This window comes from Silurus meridionalis, chromosome 27 (assembly GCF_014805685.1).
Source record: "Silurus meridionalis isolate SWU-2019-XX chromosome 27, ASM1480568v1, whole genome shotgun sequence".
Classification (NCBI taxonomy): domain Eukaryota; kingdom Metazoa; phylum Chordata; class Actinopteri; order Siluriformes; family Siluridae; genus Silurus; species Silurus meridionalis.
In genome coordinates, this window is record NC_060910.1 from 15,607,889 (window position 1) to 15,628,137 (window position 20,249).

At 38.0% G+C, this 20,249-nt stretch overlaps 3 protein-coding genes across 4 annotated transcripts in view; all 3 read left to right on the top strand.

The window, feature by feature from the left end:
- coro1ca (coronin, actin binding protein, 1Ca) overlaps positions 1-3,324 on the top strand; it is a 40,718-nt gene extending 37,394 nt beyond the window's left edge. For both annotated transcript variants that reach the window (XM_046841486.1, XM_046841487.1), the window contains one exon: positions 23-3,324. In XM_046841486.1, the coding sequence (XP_046697442.1) occupies positions 23-142 (120 nt within the window). In that variant the 3' untranslated portion in view covers positions 143-3,324. The remainder of the gene's footprint in view (positions 1-22) is intronic.
- Positions 3,325-3,422: 98 nt separating this feature from the next.
- Positions 3,423-7,125, top strand: selplg (selectin P ligand). The gene is made up of 2 exons (XM_046841488.1): positions 3,423-3,661; positions 4,057-7,125. The coding sequence occupies exon 2, from the start codon at positions 4,066-4,068 to the stop codon at positions 5,011-5,013; it is 948 nt and encodes a 315-aa protein (XP_046697444.1). The 5' UTR covers positions 3,423-3,661; positions 4,057-4,065; the 3' UTR covers positions 5,014-7,125.
- A 1,253-nt stretch (positions 7,126-8,378) lies between these two features.
- Positions 8,379-18,402, top strand: tmem119a (transmembrane protein 119a). The gene is made up of 2 exons (XM_046841914.1): positions 8,379-8,635; positions 15,706-18,402. Exon 2 carries the CDS (start codon positions 15,719-15,721, stop codon positions 16,394-16,396), a length of 678 nt encoding a protein of 225 aa, XP_046697870.1. The 5' UTR covers positions 8,379-8,635; positions 15,706-15,718; the 3' UTR covers positions 16,397-18,402.
- Positions 18,403-20,249: the final 1,847 nt, after the last annotated feature.

Genomic DNA, 20,249 nt, shown 5'->3' on the forward strand with positions numbered 1-20,249 from the left:
TTACGTTTTTTTTCCGTAACAGAAAAGCGATTCGAAATTGGATGAGGTGCTGAAAGAGATCAAATCGCTCCGAGAGCTGGTGAGCAGTCAGGAAAAGCGAATCGCCAAGCTTGAGGAGCAGTTGTCCCAGATGGACGTCTGAAGGACCCAGGCTCTCCCCACCCCAGCAACCCCTCCCTCAGCTACTGTTCAGGAAATTCTTATTGGCCAGGCAGGTGGGACTAGTCACTGCCAGTCACCGCGACTTCATCCCGCCTGAGACCTGCCCAACATTCCGAAATGGACTTTTTTTTTCCTCATCCTTTTTTTTTGTTTTTTTTTTTCTCATTAAGCCCCCCAAACCCAACCACCCCTCGTACCAGTTATATTTGCGAAATCCGCAGCAGAGAGACCGAAACATATTTCCTTCTCTCTCTCTCTCTCTCTCTCTCTCTCTCTCTCTCTCTCTCTTTCTTTCCTTCTTTCTCTCTCTAAAGCCAAGAACTTACTTTTTACTGAAACCATGTTCCGAAAAGTGGCACTTGTGTTTTATTTGGTGTTTTTCCAAAAAAGAAAAGGTGTTGATCATTCCTCTTTTGGTCGTCCCCCCCCCAAGTTCAAATGGGGAAGAAAAGAAAAAAAGAAAATCGTGACCATTGTTCCAATGTGAAGTGCTCGCTGAACTCAAATATTGAAATCAGTATTGCATTTCTCACCATCGTTCTTCTTTGTTGCCAATTTTTCAACTAATATATATATATAGAGCTCATACGGGCCTCCTTGACAGTATTTGTCTATAGAATTTTTTTTTTTTTTTTTTTATAAATATACACATACACTTAGTCCACTTTGTACTAATAAGGGACATTGCAATAGGCTGGTAATGCAAGCGAGGGGATTCATTCGATTTCTGACCGTTTTAAGCGTCCCTATACAAGATATATTCATGTTCTGGCAACAATTTTAACCGAGCTGGCTGTACGTACAGGTTGACAGAGGACGGCAATATCAATGCATTGCTTTCTGTTTTTTTGGGGTTTTTTTTTCTTTTCCCTTTGGGAAATGGTTTGTTCTTTCAATGGTTTGCATTGTTATTCCATGAACATTCAGGTCTGATATTTTTTTTTCCCATTCCCTTGAAAACAGTATCTTTTTAGTCAATTGCATGCAATAAAGATTTCAGGTGTTCTATTTTCCCACAATAACCCCTGTCCCGGACTCGCCCCAGCCTTTGATTTGTGTCTTCAGTTACCTTGCGGAGTCTCGGATGGAAGAATCTACGTCATTGGTGTTACACGTGATACGCTATGTATTAGAATAGAGAGCCGCATTGGGTTTTTTTGTTGTTTTTATTTCCCAGTCATTCAGTATTTCCATTTCTGTTCTACGGACCGAACCTGATTTCAGTATCAAGGCTCTTTAGTTTAAATAACACTGATATTCGAACAAACCAACACTTATGTCGTTCACCATTTTTCCTTTGTTTCTTGGATCAAAGTATTACCATTTCATCTAAGATGTTAAGTTCCTCAATGCGTGGAGAAAAGAAAATCGTCTGCGTCAAATGAGCAGTCTAGACCAACACATTGACATTTACTTCCTGTTTCCGTTGTGCAGGAAGTAACTGCCCTGTTCTCTTAGCCATCTGTTTAGAAGGGTGTAGCCAAAGTTCGTCTAGACCACGTCCTAATTAATGTATCTATCACTGAACAGTAACAAAATCTGACTCAAATTAAGAGCTGATCGATAGGCTGAGGTTTTCCACGGTCAACAGAAATATAACAGTGCTTTCACAGTTGGCTGTGCTTATACAGTCATCTCTCCTGACACACCCTGTAACCATAACTACGCCGCCCTGGGTGGTCTCGACTAACTGACTTACCTCGCATACATTCCAGGTTCAAATTGTACATGTTTTTTTTGGAAATGGATTAGAAATATTGAGAGAATTGGTGTGTTTCAAGAGAATGAACCCAAACACTCGCGTTGTTGCAATGAATTTAAATATTTAGCAGTGAACCCTTTTTTTATCCCATTTAACTCCCTTACAACTGTTTTGTCACTAATTTCCTGGGATCTGATTGGTTGGGAGGTGGAAAAAGCACTCTGGGTGCCAAAACTTTTTTCAAACTTGATGGTGACCATAAAAAAAAAAAAAAGTATAAAAACGGCGTAAGAATTAAATGTGATGAACACTTTTCTTTCTTTTTTTTTTTTTTTTAGTTGGGTTTACTTAATTTGGGATGTGAGCAGGGTTTTGCAGGTTTTTTCTTTTTCTTTATTCTTGCGCACAGTTTATTGAAAGGATTTTAGGATTTTGGGGTTGGTTTCTTGCATCCGATTGCTTCGTTTCGAAGCCCTAACTGGGTTATCGCAATAAAACTTGTGAGCTGTTGGAGGGGACAAAATATTTGTGCCATTTTTGATATGCTAGCTAGGTTTTTTTTTTTTTATTTTATTTTTTTTTTTTATGGTTGATTGCATGCATGGGAAAATCGAATGTTGTCTGAATTGGTAGATTGGTGGAAGGATGATGAGAAGAGGATGTAAAGGGCAAGCGTGGTAGGCTTTAAGCCCAGTTTAGTGTTGTCTTTTAGTTTGTAGCGTAATAGAATTCATGTTCGTGGTTTTTATAGAAGCGCACCATTTCATTCCTTGAATCCGATTTTTCTTGTGTTGAACGGATCGAACAAATCAAATGCAAATAAATCGCCGACTCTGCCTCCCAAAATCAGGCATTAATGATACGCCCATGGAGCCGAGGTGAGTGGTTTCCGGGTTGTTCAACCCTCGCCGCCATTAACCAACCCATCATGTATTAGTATATTCTGGTGGTCAAATAACGTTAACATATTAGCAAATATAGTCTTAAAGGTGTTTTTGCCTGACTGCTTAATTTTGGGATTTGTGATTTAATTGTACCAATGGGACACCTTGTTGGACGGTTCACACTGGTTCAATTGCATTGCATTTGATTCATTGAAATTCATCCCTCACCAATGCCCCCATTTTCCTTGGCTACAAATTGGGAATTGCACCTCATAAGGTTACAGTGGTTGATTTTTCTGCAAGGTTACGAAGTGTTTTAATTTTTTTTCTTCATGTTTGATTTGATTAAGTAGGTGCCGATTTCGAAGGATATTTTTTGGTAGGTTGACTCGAAAGCTTCAAGCGTATGTGACTTTTTTGATTTCACGAACCGCTCTGTATATAACGTTTCATTCCGATGCTGCCTCTGTCAAACTGAAAACCAAGCCATAGTTTCCAAAGTTTCCCTGTTCACTTTAAATGGAACATTAAAGTGAATAAAACCCAATAAATTCTGAAAGAAAGAACGAAAGAAAATCAGTCTGTGTGTCATTTCTTATTCATTCCTTGTGTATTTGTCATGTAATTGGGGCTACTTTGTAGCCTATGTTTGACAAGTTTGATGGTTACACAATTTGATGTCATTGTCTTTTGCTTAGAGATTAGGTTGGATTTAGGGAACTGCAGATGATTTTTTTTTTTCTTCTTCTTTTAAACTGACTCCTATTCGCTTGTGTGATGGTTGCGTCACAGTTTCAAACCTCAGCTTGGTTTGACACAAAGGCAACTTCCTGTATTGAAAAAACAGCGAGGCGTTTTTCGGAAAAGGTACACGGCGTGCGAACTAGAAAGAGAGCTGCAAGCAAACCATCAGGTATTTATGCTTAAGACTTGTACATAGAACTCCTTATACATTTAATTCCATAATCTGTAATTGGTACAATTGTTGATTGGATTTATGGAAATAAAAAAACTAAAAAAGTACTTTGGAAGTAAGAAGGACATCATTGTAGCAGGCAGGAACTTTAACTAAAAGAAATGACTAAAACTGACTGATATACAGGATGGACTCCTCAAAAGAAAGTCTGTAATATGTTACTCGCACGTGGTGAGCCATACATTGTGTTTAAAAAAAAAGAAATTGTCCAAATCCTATTCCAAAATGTTTGTTATAAAATCTCACCTGAAATTTTTTTTTTCTCAACCATGTAAGTCAGGATGTTCTGCATTCATTTTCAAGTGAGTTCTGCCTGTTCTTTTGCTCTACAGCTAATAGCCATGACTAACCAGCTCGACTTGAGGTCATTTCTTTTTCTACTGATTGCGAGCAGCTTGGCCACAGGTCAACAATTGCTTAAAGACAATCTACAAAATTCAACTGTTTCCAACCACACACAGCAATACGACAACACAACTGAACTTCAGCCCACCGGCCGACCTCCACAGACCACTGAGATTCGCAACGAAAGTTCTACTGCAGCTCCTACGCTCAGCCAGAACACTTCCGAAACGACCCACAGTTGGCCGTCGCAGGGAAATGGAACTTCTGGAAACGTTTCGAAGATCGAAGGAACTGAAACGAACAGCACCGAACACAAGTCGCCAGGGAACGAAAGTTTAGTTACCGAAAGTCCTCCACAAAGCCCTTTCCCTGAGAAAAATGCCACTTCAGACCCCACCATGGCCAGCTCCACTCCTACAATTCCTGCCTCAACAGGAGCAAACGGAACGAATGCTACAATTTCGGTCACCGTGGTTCCGCCACCTCATTCGAGCACCGGAGGACCTACCAGATCAAAAACAACCATAAAGACAACGTCAAAAGTCAGAACTACTTCAAGTCACACGCCAACTACGGCACATCACAGCCAAAAACCTGACAAATCAACCACCAGGATTTGTCCCACGGCCGAACCAAAAAAAGAAGGCCTCGTGGGTCGGTGTCTCATTGCCATCGCCAGTCTGGCCGCTCTGGCAACCATCTTTATCATGACCACCATTGTGTTGGCCACGAAGTTGGCTGGCTTGAGACAAAGGCACAGGGCGAGCCTGCTTCACGGGACTGAAATGGTCTGCATATCAGCCCTCATGAATGATACCGATTATCCCATTCCTACACCGAAGCACCCTAAAAGCAACGGCGCACTGATCCCAATCACCGAGGATGAAGACGGTGATGATCTCACCCTCAACAGCTTCCTGCATGATACGGAAGTTGTGGCATAGATATTCTTTTTTGTGTACTTAAATCTGACTCGAAAATCCCCATTGAGGATAACAATTGGAATTCTCAAATCTTTCTTCCTGACTTCTGTGGTAAGACCACTGGCTCTTTGTATTAATCAAGCTTTTCTATGTTTAAACAAGCCTGAAGAACTTCGTACAGACTTGCACAACCAAGATTTAGACTGCTTAATCAACCGAGCAAAATTTCCTGCACTTGGTCTACGACATATTTGTCAACTGCTGATGCGTGCACGAAGTCAGCATCCCCCCGAGGCCCAACAAAAGCTGCTTGTCAGCACGGATGATATTTGTCTGTGCTTGGTGTTGCATAGGAAGTGTGTGGACTTATTAGACTCGAGAGAGAGAGAGAAAGAGGAAGTGTGGTTTTAAATAGAGTTGTGTGTCTGCTTGTTACCCAAAAGAGCTTCCTGGTGACTGTTGCCTTGAACTGTATTTTAAGCAATGTGTGGTACATAAACCTGTAAATGACTTCTTATGACTAATTCATTTATATATGCGTGTACATCATGAACTGCTTTACATGTGGTGGGTTTTGTAGTCCTTTCTATAGAGGGAAGGTCTTACTCAGTAACTGTATGGAGTACATTGCAATATCATTTACCCTCATTCTTTTGTTGACTGATATATTCTGTACAGCGGTGTTCCTGTTTCCAGTCACCTCTTTTATGATTCATAAGTTCCAAATAGCAGGTCGGGTGCTGGTTAGCTATACCTCATGTTCCATTCGACATGGTTCTGAGATTTTGATTAGTGGTAAGGATCGGGGTTTAGGATAACACTGACCTCAAGAGAATGCCCACATTTGCATATAGCATTAGATTTACTTACTTTTATCCTGATTGGCTTCCAATTTTCTAATTTATATGATGGAATTGCAAGGGCTTTGCTCAAGAGCCAGAAGGGAAGTGGTAGCTCACTGGTTAAGGCATTGAACTTTGGACCAGAAGGTCAAGAGTTAAAATCCCAGTGCCACCAAACCAACCCCGCCACTGCTGGGCCTATTAGCAAAGCCCTTAACCCTCAACTGCTCAGTTGTATAAATGATACAATTCACTCTGAATTAGGGCGCCAGCTAAATGCTGTAAACATTAATGTAAGAGCCCAGCAGTGGCAGGGCAGCTTGGTGGTGCGGAGATTTGATCTCAACCTAATGAGAAGTCCAACATCTTAACTAATGAGCTACCACTTCTCGTAATTAGGCGCCCAGATATTTGTCTTACCAGGATAAAAAAAAAAAGAAACTATGTTCTCCATCATCTTCCATAGCTGCATTATTGTGGCTAGCTGGCAAACCAAAAAATAATATACCAGTGGGAGAGGGGGGAAAAAAAACCCTTCATGCAAGTTCAACTAAATTGAGATTCAATGAAAATGATTATAAAACAGTAAATGAGATCGGAGATAGCAACAGGCATTCAGGAGTTTTTTTTCCCCCCTCAGGACCTGGAAAGTATTTCTTTCAGTCTGCATTTCCTCCATTAGCCTTAACTTGTAAATGTATTCCCTTTTAATGAGGGCTTAACAAAAGGGGAAAAAAAACTCTTCACACAGACAGTAGCTCGGGATCGAACCTGGAAATGTGAGGCTGCTTTTATTTATTTGCTTATATCTATAGGTTTTGTGAATCCTCTCTCTCTCTCTCTCTCTCTCTCTCTCTCTCTTCTCTTTCTCTTTCTCTTTCTCTTTCATTTTATTTTATTTTTTAAATATAAATATCTGCTTTGGAAATAATCCATGATTCCTCATGCACTTGTATGTAATAGACATGAAGCCATATGAGCTGATACAGTAAGTTTTACTGTATAGTATTTAGTATAGTAATTTAATTTTGTGTGTACTGAATGTTTTATATGTATGGTTGTACCTTTTTTTTAAATATATTTTTGATACAGTTGGAGAAAACGATTTAATCCTTATGTGCTACATACATTTCTTCCATGGACAGAGTTTTATGGTTTTTTTTTCCTCCCTTCACTCATATATTAAACCATCTGAAGAGATTTTTGTATATTTTACAATACATTATACCGGACAACATGGTGTCAGCCAGCATAAATAAAGGTTTCAGCCTTTTCACAGGCAACATCATCATCAATACTGATCTGAAGTTGAGGTTGAAGCTTGGCAGATAAGGTTTCGTGTTTGCACATTGTTTGAACGTACTTTGAAATTGCTCTTGGGTGCATTGATGATGAACAGAACAGATAAAAAAACATTGAATTTAGAAAAAGATGTGTGCAGCATGTGATGCCATGTATACTGCAGTCATCTGTACATTTATATAGACAGGATCTAATATAAAGGTAGAAGGTCTGTAGATGGGAGGTTTATTTTAAAAGCTTGTGCATACGCAAACTGTGTGTGTTTTTTTGTGGCCAGGAGGCTGTAATCGCAAAGGCCTGATGAGAGACATAGCAGAAACCAGGTTCAGAAATAAGTGCTACACCCAGCGCCCACAGAGCCTCACCCATGGGAGGTGCGCACCACATCGGACTTCAAACTTAACTCCAAACATGTGGTCTGAAAGCTCTAAAATACGCTGTATGGACAAAAGTTTGTGGACACCTGAACAGATTTTTGAACATCAAATTCCACATCCAGTCTGCATTTTGTGTTTTTTATAAAGTCCATTCTTCTGGGAATATGTTCCACTAGATTTTGGGGTGTGCTTGTGGACGGTTGTGGTCATTCAGCTATAATGTAATTAAAGTGAGGTACTGATGTAGGTAAGGTGCGGAGGCCTGGGCTACAGTCAGCATTAGAGGAGATCAAGTTTTATTTTTATATATACTGTGCAACGCAATACTTGTTTGAGGTTTGTAGTCTCTCCTTTTGACAGTTCCTTTTTCAAGCGGAATTATACATGTAGTGTACACTCGACAAAAATTGTGAATTTCTTGTCATAAATGTTTTATTTACTACTTTAAATGAATAATACAATAATAAAATAGTTTTTCAGACATTTTTATGTAAATTATTAGTACAAACTCTTTTCGCTAACTATCCGAATTTTCGCGAGTTACTCTTAGTCCGGTTCCAAATAAATCAATGTGTGTGTGTATATATACAGTATGTGTATATACTAGTAATAATCAAATAAATAAATAAATATTGTATATTTTATTAAATATATTCTATTTATTAAAAAATATTCCACTTTTGGCTTTTCTCAAACAGATTTATGTGTTTTGTTTTAAAAAAAATAAATAAAAAGTCAGATATTAGAGCTTGAGTCCTAAATGGGTTTCAACATTGATGAATTTGCACGGTCTTATAAGTGAACCTTGTCCATAAGAAACCTGTTTGACCACCACACCATCTTTGCCAAGTAAGGAGGAGAAAATTGGAGGAAGGAGGGCGGGAGATGCTCACAGAAATGTCTTTTTTTTTTTTTTTTTTTTTCCCTTCCCCATAACTAATCTTGGGAATCCTACACAAAAGCACAATCTGCTGTGGTCTCCTCAGTGCAGCACAGAGGCAGTTGGTGTTCCTCACATCCTTTTTTCCTATCTCCTGTCTTTTCACTTTGCTGCCTTGTGGACGAGGGTGAGCACTGGGATCTCTGATAACCACGTTATCAGAGTTATCATCAGTATCATCGGTAAGTGTTCTTTTTCTTCTTCAGATGAATGTCATCTGGGTTGTCTTTAACCTTTTCTTTAGAGAGTGAGGGGGACAAAAATGGAAATCGCCTCAGAGTTTATTTGCAGCATAACTATTGGATTATGTGAGCTTTTTGACATTTCGTTTTCAACACTACATGAAAATTTGCTTTAAAACTGGCATCTATAAAAGCCTAATTCATTTTACGCTTATGGGCTTTTGGCATTGATGCCCTTATGCAAAGGGATTCTTGCATTTATTTAGCTAAGCAGATGAGGGCTTTGTTCAAGGGCTCAGCAGTGGCATCTTTGGTGGTGCTGGGATTTTATCTCACAACCGTCAGATCAGAAGGTCAACATCTCAACCACTGATCTACACCATCCAAACTAACTGACTCAATATGTGTAATGGAGGCTTTTCCTCATTGTTTGTTTTGTTCACTTAGAACGTTTCTTTTAGATTCAGTTTGTACAAACTCGCAAATGGTTCTGATCTTTTTTGTACATTCCTAGTGCAAGAAAATGGACCAAGCCCCCAAAAAAGCTTTGAATGGTCTTAGCAAAAAATTAAGAAATTAGTTTTTTTTTTCTTGCTCTATCAATCCTGGTAACATTTATGAGCTTGTTTTCAGGCCCTTATGTTTATATTTACACTTATTGTATTTTGCAGACTTCCTCATCCAAAGTACAGCGATTTGTAGTCTCAATCAATAAATGCATACTGCTGCTTGTTCATTAGGACAACATAAATATAATTAGTCTTAAACTCTGTTGGGAGAGTAAATAAATAGAAAGCAATTTTTTTTTTTATCGAAGAAATGAAGAACCTCTAGAACAGGAAGGTCTTCAGACATTGTTCAAAGACTGCTAGAGATTCATCTCTACAGACATCAATCTTGTTCCACAATCAGGGTGCCAGAACAGAGAAGTGTCTTGAAGCATGTCTTCCTTGTACCCTGAGAGATGATAGGACCAGTCAAACAGTGGTGCATAGTGAATTGTGGGGGAAGATAAGTGCTGCGAGGTTGAGGTAAAAATTTTTTTGGCTTTATATCCAAGCATTAATTCATTTACATTTGCATTTATGGCATTTGGAGGATACCCTTTTTCGGAGCGAATTAAATATTCAGGCGTTCAGGTAACTGAATTCAGGCCCTTATGGGGTTAAGGGCCTTGCTCAGGGGCACAGCTTGATGTGGCTGGGATTTAAACTCATGAACTTCGGATCCAAAGTCTAATACCCTAACCACTTAGCTACCCCATCAATGTTTCAATCTACTGTGGGCAGCTATAGGAAGCAGGTGGAGGATGCACATCAGTGGGGTGGTCTGGGAGAACCTAAAGAGGTTGAAAACAAGTTATGCGCCTGCATTTTGGATCAGTTGCAGTGGTAAAATAGCTTTCAGAAACAGTTGTCCCCCAATAGCCTTTGATTACCTGCATCAGGTATCACCAAAAAACAAGCAACAACTAATCTTTCGAAATCCTTCAAATAAAAAAAATGGCGTGTTCATTTTTTTTTGTCTTTTCTTTTTATGTTTTGTGTACACAAAGACAAGCATACAAGAAGATGAAAATTTGTCCCCAAACAATTCATTGCAGCAAAAAAAGAGCAAATTGTGGCATTGGGAGTGTCTCAGGAGTGCATTCGTTTTATCATTGCATTCATTTTCTGGCCAATAATTTGTTGGTAAGACCAATGAAAGCTTTATATTTGACATTTCGGGCCCTTGAGAAGCGTTGCATGGTGTTGAGCGATATTGTGTTAACTCACCGGTGGGAACGATAATTCTCATGGGTTAACCTTGGCAAATTGTTCCTCTTTGGAGTTAACTCGAGCGTAGGGTGATATTTTCCACTGGGGTGAATGTAGAACAATGATGGAACAATTTTTTTTTTAAGGAAGTTCTGGCTAAATAAAAACCACCACATTGAAATGTGTGACCATGCTAGTTTTTTAGCAATACTATTTCATATTCCATGCTAGATCCCCTCCCCCACTTCATTTTTGTGCTTTGAAAAAAGAGTAGACCTTTATCTCCTTCCTCATCGGTGCCACATGCCTCGCAATCATATTGGCCCGGAATGACCGAACCGAAAATTTCAGCATATAATTTAGCTTGAGTTCTTTCCTCCTGTTTTTCGGCATGCAGGAGACACCCACACATTAGCTCCATGAGCTCATGGCTAACCTCTCATTAGGATCTGGTTTACATTGTACACGGTCTTTATGGCTAATTAATGGCCAAAAAATCTAGACTGCGTTTTCAGAAATCAGGATACGCAGGCGGTCCCAGAAATCCGATAATGTTTCGTATTTCGTATATGATTCGCATTTGTATATCTATGTGCCTAAATCACAAGTACACACTTTTGTCAAGGCGGATGTTTTTAGGAAAAACCTTTACCATCCGTGGAGAACTTTCACTTCTCAAAAAGGTTTTTAATTCTGAATAATCTCAAATTCTGATTGTATATAATCTCATAACTGAACTAAATAGGCTGGAACAAAGAACCTTCTTATGAGCGGTTCTATAAAGAAGGTTTGGGAAGAGTTCTTTGTAGTAAGATAAGATAATATAAACCTTTATTCGTCCCACAGTGGGGAAATTTTTATATTTCTAAGTACCAGAAAATCTTCTTAGAAAAGGATGAACCAAATGAAAAAGCAGTTCTTTTGAAAGAATCATTAACCAAAATGTTTTTTTGAGGAACCACAAATTCTTCTATTTTTGGTATATATGAAAAAATCTTCTAAAACTAAAGCTTCTTTTATGCTGCAGAAACAGACTTTTTGGTTCTTCATGGCATTTTTTTATTTTTACAGTGTATGGAACGTAGATGGAATGTTAATTGTATGTTCCTGGTCCCCCCAAAAAAACCCAAAACACAAATATGAAAAGCCCAAAATGCCACAATAGGGAGCATGTATTGGTTTTAGCAACAAATGACTTTGTCAAGTAATTAGCAAGCAATAGACAAATTGCGTAGGAGTCATCCTGAGAACTCCATCCTGGTTCCTTATGAGCTTTTTATCAGGCCTTTGAGGTGTGGGTGAAGTCCAACTAATGACTGATCTTTAAAAATAAAAAGATCATCCCAGAAGATATTATTGGATTTTTTTTTTAACTTCATGTCATGTGATAGTTTTGCATTTAATCGTTATTATGTACAAGACGGTACAATAAGTGGATTGCTTTTTATTTTTCCTCAAATAGTTAATTGCAGCAAGCAGTCTCAAGAGTGAATATGTTCTATTTTTGCTTTTTTATTTTTTTTTTTTTTTAAAGATTATTTAAATAATGTTTAAAATAATTATCAAGAATTATTTAAAGACCACTAAAAAGATTTTTTCGAGAATTATTTTAGAAACACACTTTTTGGTTCTACCTAGCATTTTTATTTAGCAGTGAATGGAACATGGATGGAATTGAAATAGGGTTTGACTCGAGGAGTTCCTCTTTTCAGCATTTCTATTGTTACACTGCATCGTATCAGTAGGGACATGTTATGCATATACACATATCATCTATACAGATCATGGCCCGGGGTTCCTGGGGCTTGATTATTTCAGAAGAACCTAGCAGTTGTGTTTAGGGTTTTTTCTGTTTTTCTTTACAGTGCTCTGTGTTTAGACTGGCACTGGTTGCGAGAGCAGAAATAGTTCCTCTGGTTTGGTTTATTACAGCTGAACTAAAATAGCAAGAAAATACAGGCTAAAGGCAAATGTCTCCCACGCTGTGTTTGCTCTTTCTCCCTCTTTCTCTCTCTCTTGTTTGCTTTGTCCAGCTGTCTCTTGCTCTCTGTCTGAAAAAGAAAACGAAGAAAAACAAACTTTCCAGACTTCACAAATTATATCTCCTACAGTGTTACAAGCTTTTTCTTTGCAGTTTCCAGGTAATTTCATACCAAGTAATATGAAAGGTCTTGATTTTTTCCTCACTGAAAACTCTGCACCATCAACACCATTTACAAATCAATCTATTTATCTGTTTATCCATATGTATGTATGTTTCAGGCTTTTTCTGTGGTGAGCGGATGGTAGAAATCAGGGGGAATTACAAACCAGGCATTGACTCGTCCAGCTCCACCCCAAGTAATTGAAGCATTGCAATAACTAAAATAGATTTAACACAGAGTGATGAGGGGGGATGAAAACACTGTGGAAGTGCAGATGTGTCATAGATTTCTATGAAACTATCCAAATAGTTTCCCCTCTTTGCATGTTAATTTTTGTTTATTTTTATTTTTTATATTTTTACAAGCTGGAACTGAAATGGACTCATTTTGGATTTTATATCAAACGTAATATTAGTATTAGAGAAAAAGGTCTGTGAAACATTACATTAGTTAAATAGAGTCTACATCTGTGCACATTTCAAGTGTCACATGACCTAAAAGTTAATCCAACTATTTCTAGATAGCTCCAGAAACTTCTTGTAAAACAAGGGGGAAAAAAACATCTGGGACAAAGAAGAATGTACAGTTTCAATCAGTGATCTGTTGTAAAAATTCAATGGAAAGAATATGGCACAACCAAAACTCTGTATATTGGTCATCTGTCAAAAGATAATTAGGTAATTAGCCAAAGAAGCCACAGAAAGTTCATGGGTAACTCTGGAGGAACTGGAGATATCCACAGCCCATTCAAAAAAAAAAAAAACACTGCTTCTCACCATGTGGAAACTGTATCCACAGTAAAGCATGGTGGTGGTAGTATCATATTATAGGGAATGCTGTTCAAGGTCAGGCATGAAGGAAAGGTCGGTGGTGCCAAATACAAAGCAATCCTACTATAAAACCTGTTCCAGTCTGTATAAAAAACCTAAGACTGGAGCAATGGCCTACCTTCCATCATCACAACAACCATGAATATAGCAATGCTCAATATAGAATTGCTCAAACAATTTGGCTCATACCCCAAATTGAGAAGAATCTGTTTCAAGTCTTGCAAATTTGTCAAAAGGAATTGGCAAACATATAAGTTTTAAAATTTGCCAAGCTGATCCATCTGAAATGTACTATAGATGCAGCAAAGTTGGTTCTACCTATCCAACTAACAAATATTTGATCTTTGAACCACAATAAAATGTTTTTCTTTTTTAGTACATTTTGTGCAAATCAGATGTGTATATATATATATATTAATAAAAAATTAATAATAATTAACTCCCAATCCCAAGTGAATACACATTTCAGGTTGTAACCTTACAATATTAGGAATGTTCACTGAGTTGGGAACTGGTAGCTCAAAGGTTAAGTCCTAGGGCTTCGAAATGAAAGGTTGCAAGTTCCAGTCCCAGCACCATCAAACTACTACTGATGGGTCCTTGAGCAAAGCCATTAACCCTCATTTGCTCGGTTTTCTAAATGAGATAAGGTTAAGGATGTCTACCGAATTGCCAAAAATGTCGGTGAACAGTTAAATGTGGAACATTGGTTGCCTTAAATAAATAGTTGTAAGCTTTCTAAACGAACCCATATTCTGTTAAGATATTTCTCTCAAAGCCAGACAAACATGATTCTTTCTCCCCGTGACTCAAGAGGAAAATGTGTTTGGTGGTTGAGATTGTTACCTATGGCAGCTTACATGGCAGACACCATAACTAGAAAATAGACTACACAAAGGCGGTAGGACATGCAATGGGATTTCTGTAGAATCTAAAACCGTTCTCAATTCAGGTAAAATAACTGGAATCCATTAAATTGATTGTAGGTTACCAGTGTTCAAATCAAAACAGTTTATTTTTTTACTCCACAGTCACTTATTCCTGCAAGATTGCAGTGGTTCTTAAATCAATCCCAAGAATTTAGGCAGCAATACACCCTTATTGTCTACTGGTCGATTGCCGAACATGGTGCACAAACACACACTTGCACATCAAGGCAAATGATATTAGCCTGATCTTAGCCAAATAAGTTTGCTGATTTGTTTTTTATTGGGAGAAAATCTATCAACCCAGAGCAAACACCACACAGATCCTTGTACGGTGAGAAGGTGTTTGATTTTTTTTTTTATTATTATTATTTCAAATTGCAAATGATCAAGCATGGATGGTACACTTTATGGACAAAAGTACTGACTTTTCCAGCCAGATTTGGTTCTTCCCCAGATGTTGTCTTTGGAAGCGCTACCATTAAATTTCACTTCACTTGAACTAGAAGGCACAAACCTGTTCCAGCATGACTATGCCCCTATTCTCAATTAATTCAAGAGCTTTGATGTCAACTTTATTGAACACCTTTGGAATGAATTGAAATGCTGATTGCACCCCTGACTGACTTATCCACTTGTGGCTGAATGAGCACAAATCTACACTCCAAGTACACGCCAAAATCCAGTGGAACACCTTCCCAAAAGAGTGGAGGTTATTATAACAGCAAGTGGGGACTAAATGTAGACTGGAATCCTCAGAATCACATACAACCATCCTGCCACCAATTTTACTTAATACATTTGGTTTACATGGGAGGAGGTTCTGGTCAAAGCTAAAGTTGTTATTTGCCCCCAAATAAAATAACTCGATCAGATTGAGGTATTCGAACAATGTTTAGTTTCTCTTGATTACATGCTTGTATGATTTTTATTTTTGTTCCAGTTACTTCATAGCTGCATGATAACATTGACCTTTTCCTGAGCTAAAGAGGCCAAAAGGGAAAAGGGAAGCCACAACGCGTTGCTCACACTTCCCCGTTTTTAAAGAACAGCAGATATTTTCTAACAAATGATAGTGACATTTGTTCTGTGTCCTCTGTTTATGTAGAGAATAAAAGAAGAAGTTTTATGTTATTGTAACCATATCAAATGCATTGTAGTATTTTGGTTGTTTGCTTGACCGGGAAGATTTCATAGTGTGTTCGTGAAGAGCTCTGATCTCAACCCTAATAAAAACCTTTGTGAGGAACGCTTACTGCACCGCAGGTCTCCTCATCCTACATCAGTACCTGATTTGACTCCACAAGCACACTTAAAATCTTATCCTCGGGTGTCCACAAACATTTGTGAATTGTGCTTTTTTATATCTTTCTAATATACCCCCTTTATTCATGTATGTTTTTATTCTTTTAGGTGTTGCATTGCCATGTCGTCCATGTGCCCACGTTTAGCCTTCGTGCTCCTCTTCGGCTTTTGGAGCTGGAGCTGCTCTACTATGGCACTCCCTTTCAACATGTCCATGGAGGGAAGTGGAGACGACCGTGAATTGATTTTCCCGACGGCCCGTAGCACCAACGTACCTCCGCCGTCCCCCACACCGATTCTCAGCATCACCACCACCTTTATCCGCATCAAACACTTTCTGTTTCACGAGGTGGTGGACTTCCTGCGTGACAATATGCTCCTCATTATCGTGGTGATGTCACTGCTCATCGTCATCATCTTTATTGCCTGTTGTGCCTCGGCCATGAGCCACAAGCGCAAACTCGAGGCTTACTATCCACCCAAGAAGCATGCCCCCCGGAAGTACATGAGCGTTCCAAGCAAGGGGGTGGAACAAAGACTGACAGAGCCCCGCAGTGTTACCACAAGCTACCTGCGCGCTCCGACCAAAGCTCTTGTGGGTGAAAAGGATGGCAAGGATCCTAGACCAAAACCGAAGGAGGTGCAGATAGTGGAAGATGTGGAGGAGGTAGAGGTGCAGAAGGAGGAAGAAAAGAAGAAGAATAAGGAGGAGCCCAAGCCGAGCACGTCCACAGCAAGCAATGGCCAGGCACCTGTGTGTACTTGCCACCTGAGAAAAGCAAACCAAGCCTCACATTAAGAAGACAGGTTGGTGAAGAATTGCTTTGGATTTGCTGGGAATAAATCCGGTTCTGATGCGTCTTTCATTGGATGGAGGTCGTCTACTTCTCGGATGCCAGTTTTTCAACCTTGTACCAATTTGTTGAGCTGAATTTAAAGGGGATCAGATTAAACTTTCTTGATATGAGCAAAAGCGTTGTTAGGTCCATTTTCATTACAAAAAAGTTCTCAGCTTCCTGGTGTGCTCATCGTGCCAGTGGTTATAATTATTAATAATTTATTGCTACACCGCATTGAATGCTTTGTATTAATTATCACAAGAACAGCGCTCTTTTTTTTCCAGACTTGTCATATATCTTAAAATGTGTGTTAACAAAAATAATAAAATCGCAGTAATGTTTATTTTTTAATGTGAAGGCCTGTGATACAAAAATGAATGGCTAAATTTCTGTATTTAGATATTGTTTTCTCTGAGGTGTTTAACATGGAATAAATTAAAAAGGGTTTTAGTGGGGAAGTCTGGCTATTGTAAAACCATGGGGTTCCTCTTATTAACATTTGTTTATTTGTAATTTAAATATTAATGAACTACACATTGTAAATATTTATCCATTAATAAATACAGGGATTCATTTGGTTATAAAACATTGTTCCCTCAATATTTATCTATTTTTCTCCCTGTTAAACCAAAGGTTTGTAACCCCTTACATACAAGACCAAAAGAACCCTGACTGTTACAAAGTGCTGACACTGGAGACTCCTTCCAAAAAAAAAAAAAGTAAGTCTCCGTACAGTAAACCTTGCAAAAGTGTTTTTTTGTTTGTTTGTTTTCTTTTTACTTGTAGCCTCATAACATCACCGGAAGTGTCCGCTATAGACAGCCCTGTGAATGGGTTGCTAACTATGTGTTTTGCAGCTGGTGAACTTACTGTCAGTGCTTACGATCAATTCTGACCAATCAGAATAAAACAATTCAAGATTGTTGTGGTGTAAATTAGTCTAAAGCAATGTGTAATTTGAAGACCATTATGCTTTTAAAACATGCGCTTCGGTGAATATGTGCACAAGAATTGGACAGTGAATGACTGAAAGAACATTCTGTCTGTAGATGAGTCCAAATGTGACATTTTTGGCTCTAACAGAAGAACTTCTTTAAGATGGAGAACAGGAGAGAAGATGTAAGCAGACCACCTCACCCCCCACAGTCAAACATAGAGGTGGAAGCCTAATAATTTGGGGTTGTTGTGGAGAAGGGAAGATTGAAGACTTATTCTGGGTGAAAGGAATCCTGAACCAACATGGCTACCATTCCATACTTCAACACCATGAAATTCCATCTAGACCACGTCTAATTGGAACCGACTTCACTGTACAGCGAGACAATGTCCCGAAGCATACGTCCAAGCTCTGTAAGAGTTAGCTAGAGAGCAAACAGTCAGCTGAAGTGATATCTATCATGGAACATCCCAGTCACTGCATCTAAATCATATTGTTTTGGGATCCCAAGCAAGAAATCTCCAACTGGTGAAGAAAATCTTTGGCAAGTTTCACAAGAGGTATTAGGGCTGAAAGTTGACTGTCCAAATGACATGGGTGTATAATGCTTATTAATATTTATGCTAACGGAGGATTTCTTTATGGAAAAAATGTAAATCGTGTACATTAAAACAATTTTTTTGGCAAAAGTAAACTTTCATACTGTTAATTGACAGTTGGAAAATGCATTTGTCTCTCCATAGAACCATAAAAGACTAGATGTTTTAATACTCTATGATGGTGTATGTGTTGGATTGTATCTTGGACTCAAGGATATAAACCACCTTGGGTTTGGTACATATACATATTTATTTCTCTATAATAGTAAAAATAATATTCTTGTGTCAGTGTTCTTGTTTGCATCAGTGCCTTTTCATTGAATATTTGTTGTATTGAAAATCTTGGTGGCTTTTAGCAACTGCTTGGATTATGTGTTATTTCAATTGTAAGTATACTTTATAATACATGTCACATTAAATCATTTTGTTGGCTGTGATGCACTTTTGTCTTTAGTGTGTGAAAAAAAAAACAGCACTACTTTAATATCTAACTAAAGTAAACACTATATAGTTTGATAGGTACAAGTAAGATATCAAAACTCATTTATCAGAGGTGGAAAGTAACTAATTAAATTTACTCACGTTACTGTGATTGAGTCGTTACTTCTTTTTAAAGTAGTTTTTAAATTTTATTTTACTTTCACTGAAGTATGTTTTGTATTGCACTTAAATACATTTTAAATCACATCCGTTACTGAATCAAAAACAAATGAAATAAAAATAATGCAGGGGGAACTCACAGAAAAGAAAAATGGCAATGGATAAGACAGACACCAGTGACGAAGATGCAGTTAAAAGCAAAACGGCGACGGATTTTCTTGAAACAAACACTTGAACATATTTAAGCAAACGATTTGACTTCAATGCAAGAACGTTGAAATGACTTCAAGAAAGGAAACGGCTTTATTATACAGTGTTAGCAATGTTTGCCCAAGGAAACCGAACTGGCATCTTATAAACACTTAACATCAAACATGCACCAGCAGGTTGAGGTAAGTTAATAATACTTATATCTTTAGTTAACATAAATTCTGAATGACAAATTACTTAATTTTTTTGTTGTTGTGAAATTGCATGACTCACACTACTCTAACGACTGTAGTGTTTTTTATTTAATTCATTATTTTGTTATTGCACTTTGATTTGTAAAGGTGTTCAATCAAAAACAACTAGTTTGGGATTTAGATGTTTTTTTTTTCCTTTTGAAATACACTAGAATCCCCCCACTCCACCATTTAAAAATATAGTAACTCTGAGTAGATTTTTAGACCAGTAACTTCACTTGTACTTAAGTAAGATTTCATTGAAGTAACAGTACTTTTACTTGAGTAGAATATTTTTTTACTCTTTCCACCTCTGCCCTTTATATATCAAGACTAAAAGTGTGCATTGAAGTTTCTATTAAAACCAATGCACTTCCCATAGTGGCCATTAAGACCATTACAAATTCGATCTATATATGGTCTTTATAGGCCTCTATGGGTTAAACCTTCTACTGAAGGCATTTTTTGCCAAGTGGTAACCATTAAGGACCAATATTACACTCTGTGCAACTTGTAGATCATATGCTGGTATCTACTGGACCATAATAGGGACCATTAGGAAATATATGACGTGGGCTAACAGATTCCAGTTGTCTACAATGAAATTCTCTGGTTTGATGATATTTATTTGTGTACACAATCACAATAGATAATAGAAACAATTGGTTTTAATGCTTTGCGGCTGATGGTTTGTAAAAGGATTTGTATCAGGAACTATTTGAAATTCTCCTACTGTGTTTTTCAATGATCATGAATACCAATACAATGATTATCAATATAGTCTGCCTAGGTGTTTGGGTGTGTAATAGCTCCTCCTCCACTTTTTAAAAAATTATTTTAATGGGACTTAGATGAGACCCATATTTTAGCTTCAAATAAAAAAAATGGAATAGAAACCATTAACTTTTAATGTCAACCAGCCAAAGATCTGGAGTTTGGAACGTCTTGGCGCTAATAAGTGTCTCGGCACTGTTCATACTGTTCTGGCTAAAGCACTGCAGCACAAAGAGGCCTATTGTCAAAAGCGGTCTGCTATTCAAAAGCTAATCAATGTTTCAGAAGGCCCTTATGAGAGCTGCTGTTCTGTGCTGTTCTGAAAAGAGGTCTGATTCAGGTCTCGTATTAACTAAAAAGGATACACTCTCGGTATAACTCTGTCAGTCTCTCGGTCCTCTTTTGAAACGTTTTGGTGGTTTGGGCAAGAAATCAAAACGTGTCTATTCTAATTGATTTT

Bases quoted from the DNA above. Each gene is read 5' to 3' on its own strand.
- tmem119a (XM_046841914.1), top strand. From the start codon at position 15,719: ATGTCGTCCATGTGCCCACGTTTAGCCTTCGTGCTCCTCTTCGGCTTT.
- selplg (XM_046841488.1), top strand. From the start codon at position 4,066: ATGACTAACCAGCTCGACTTGAGGTCATTTCTTTTTCTACTGATTGCG.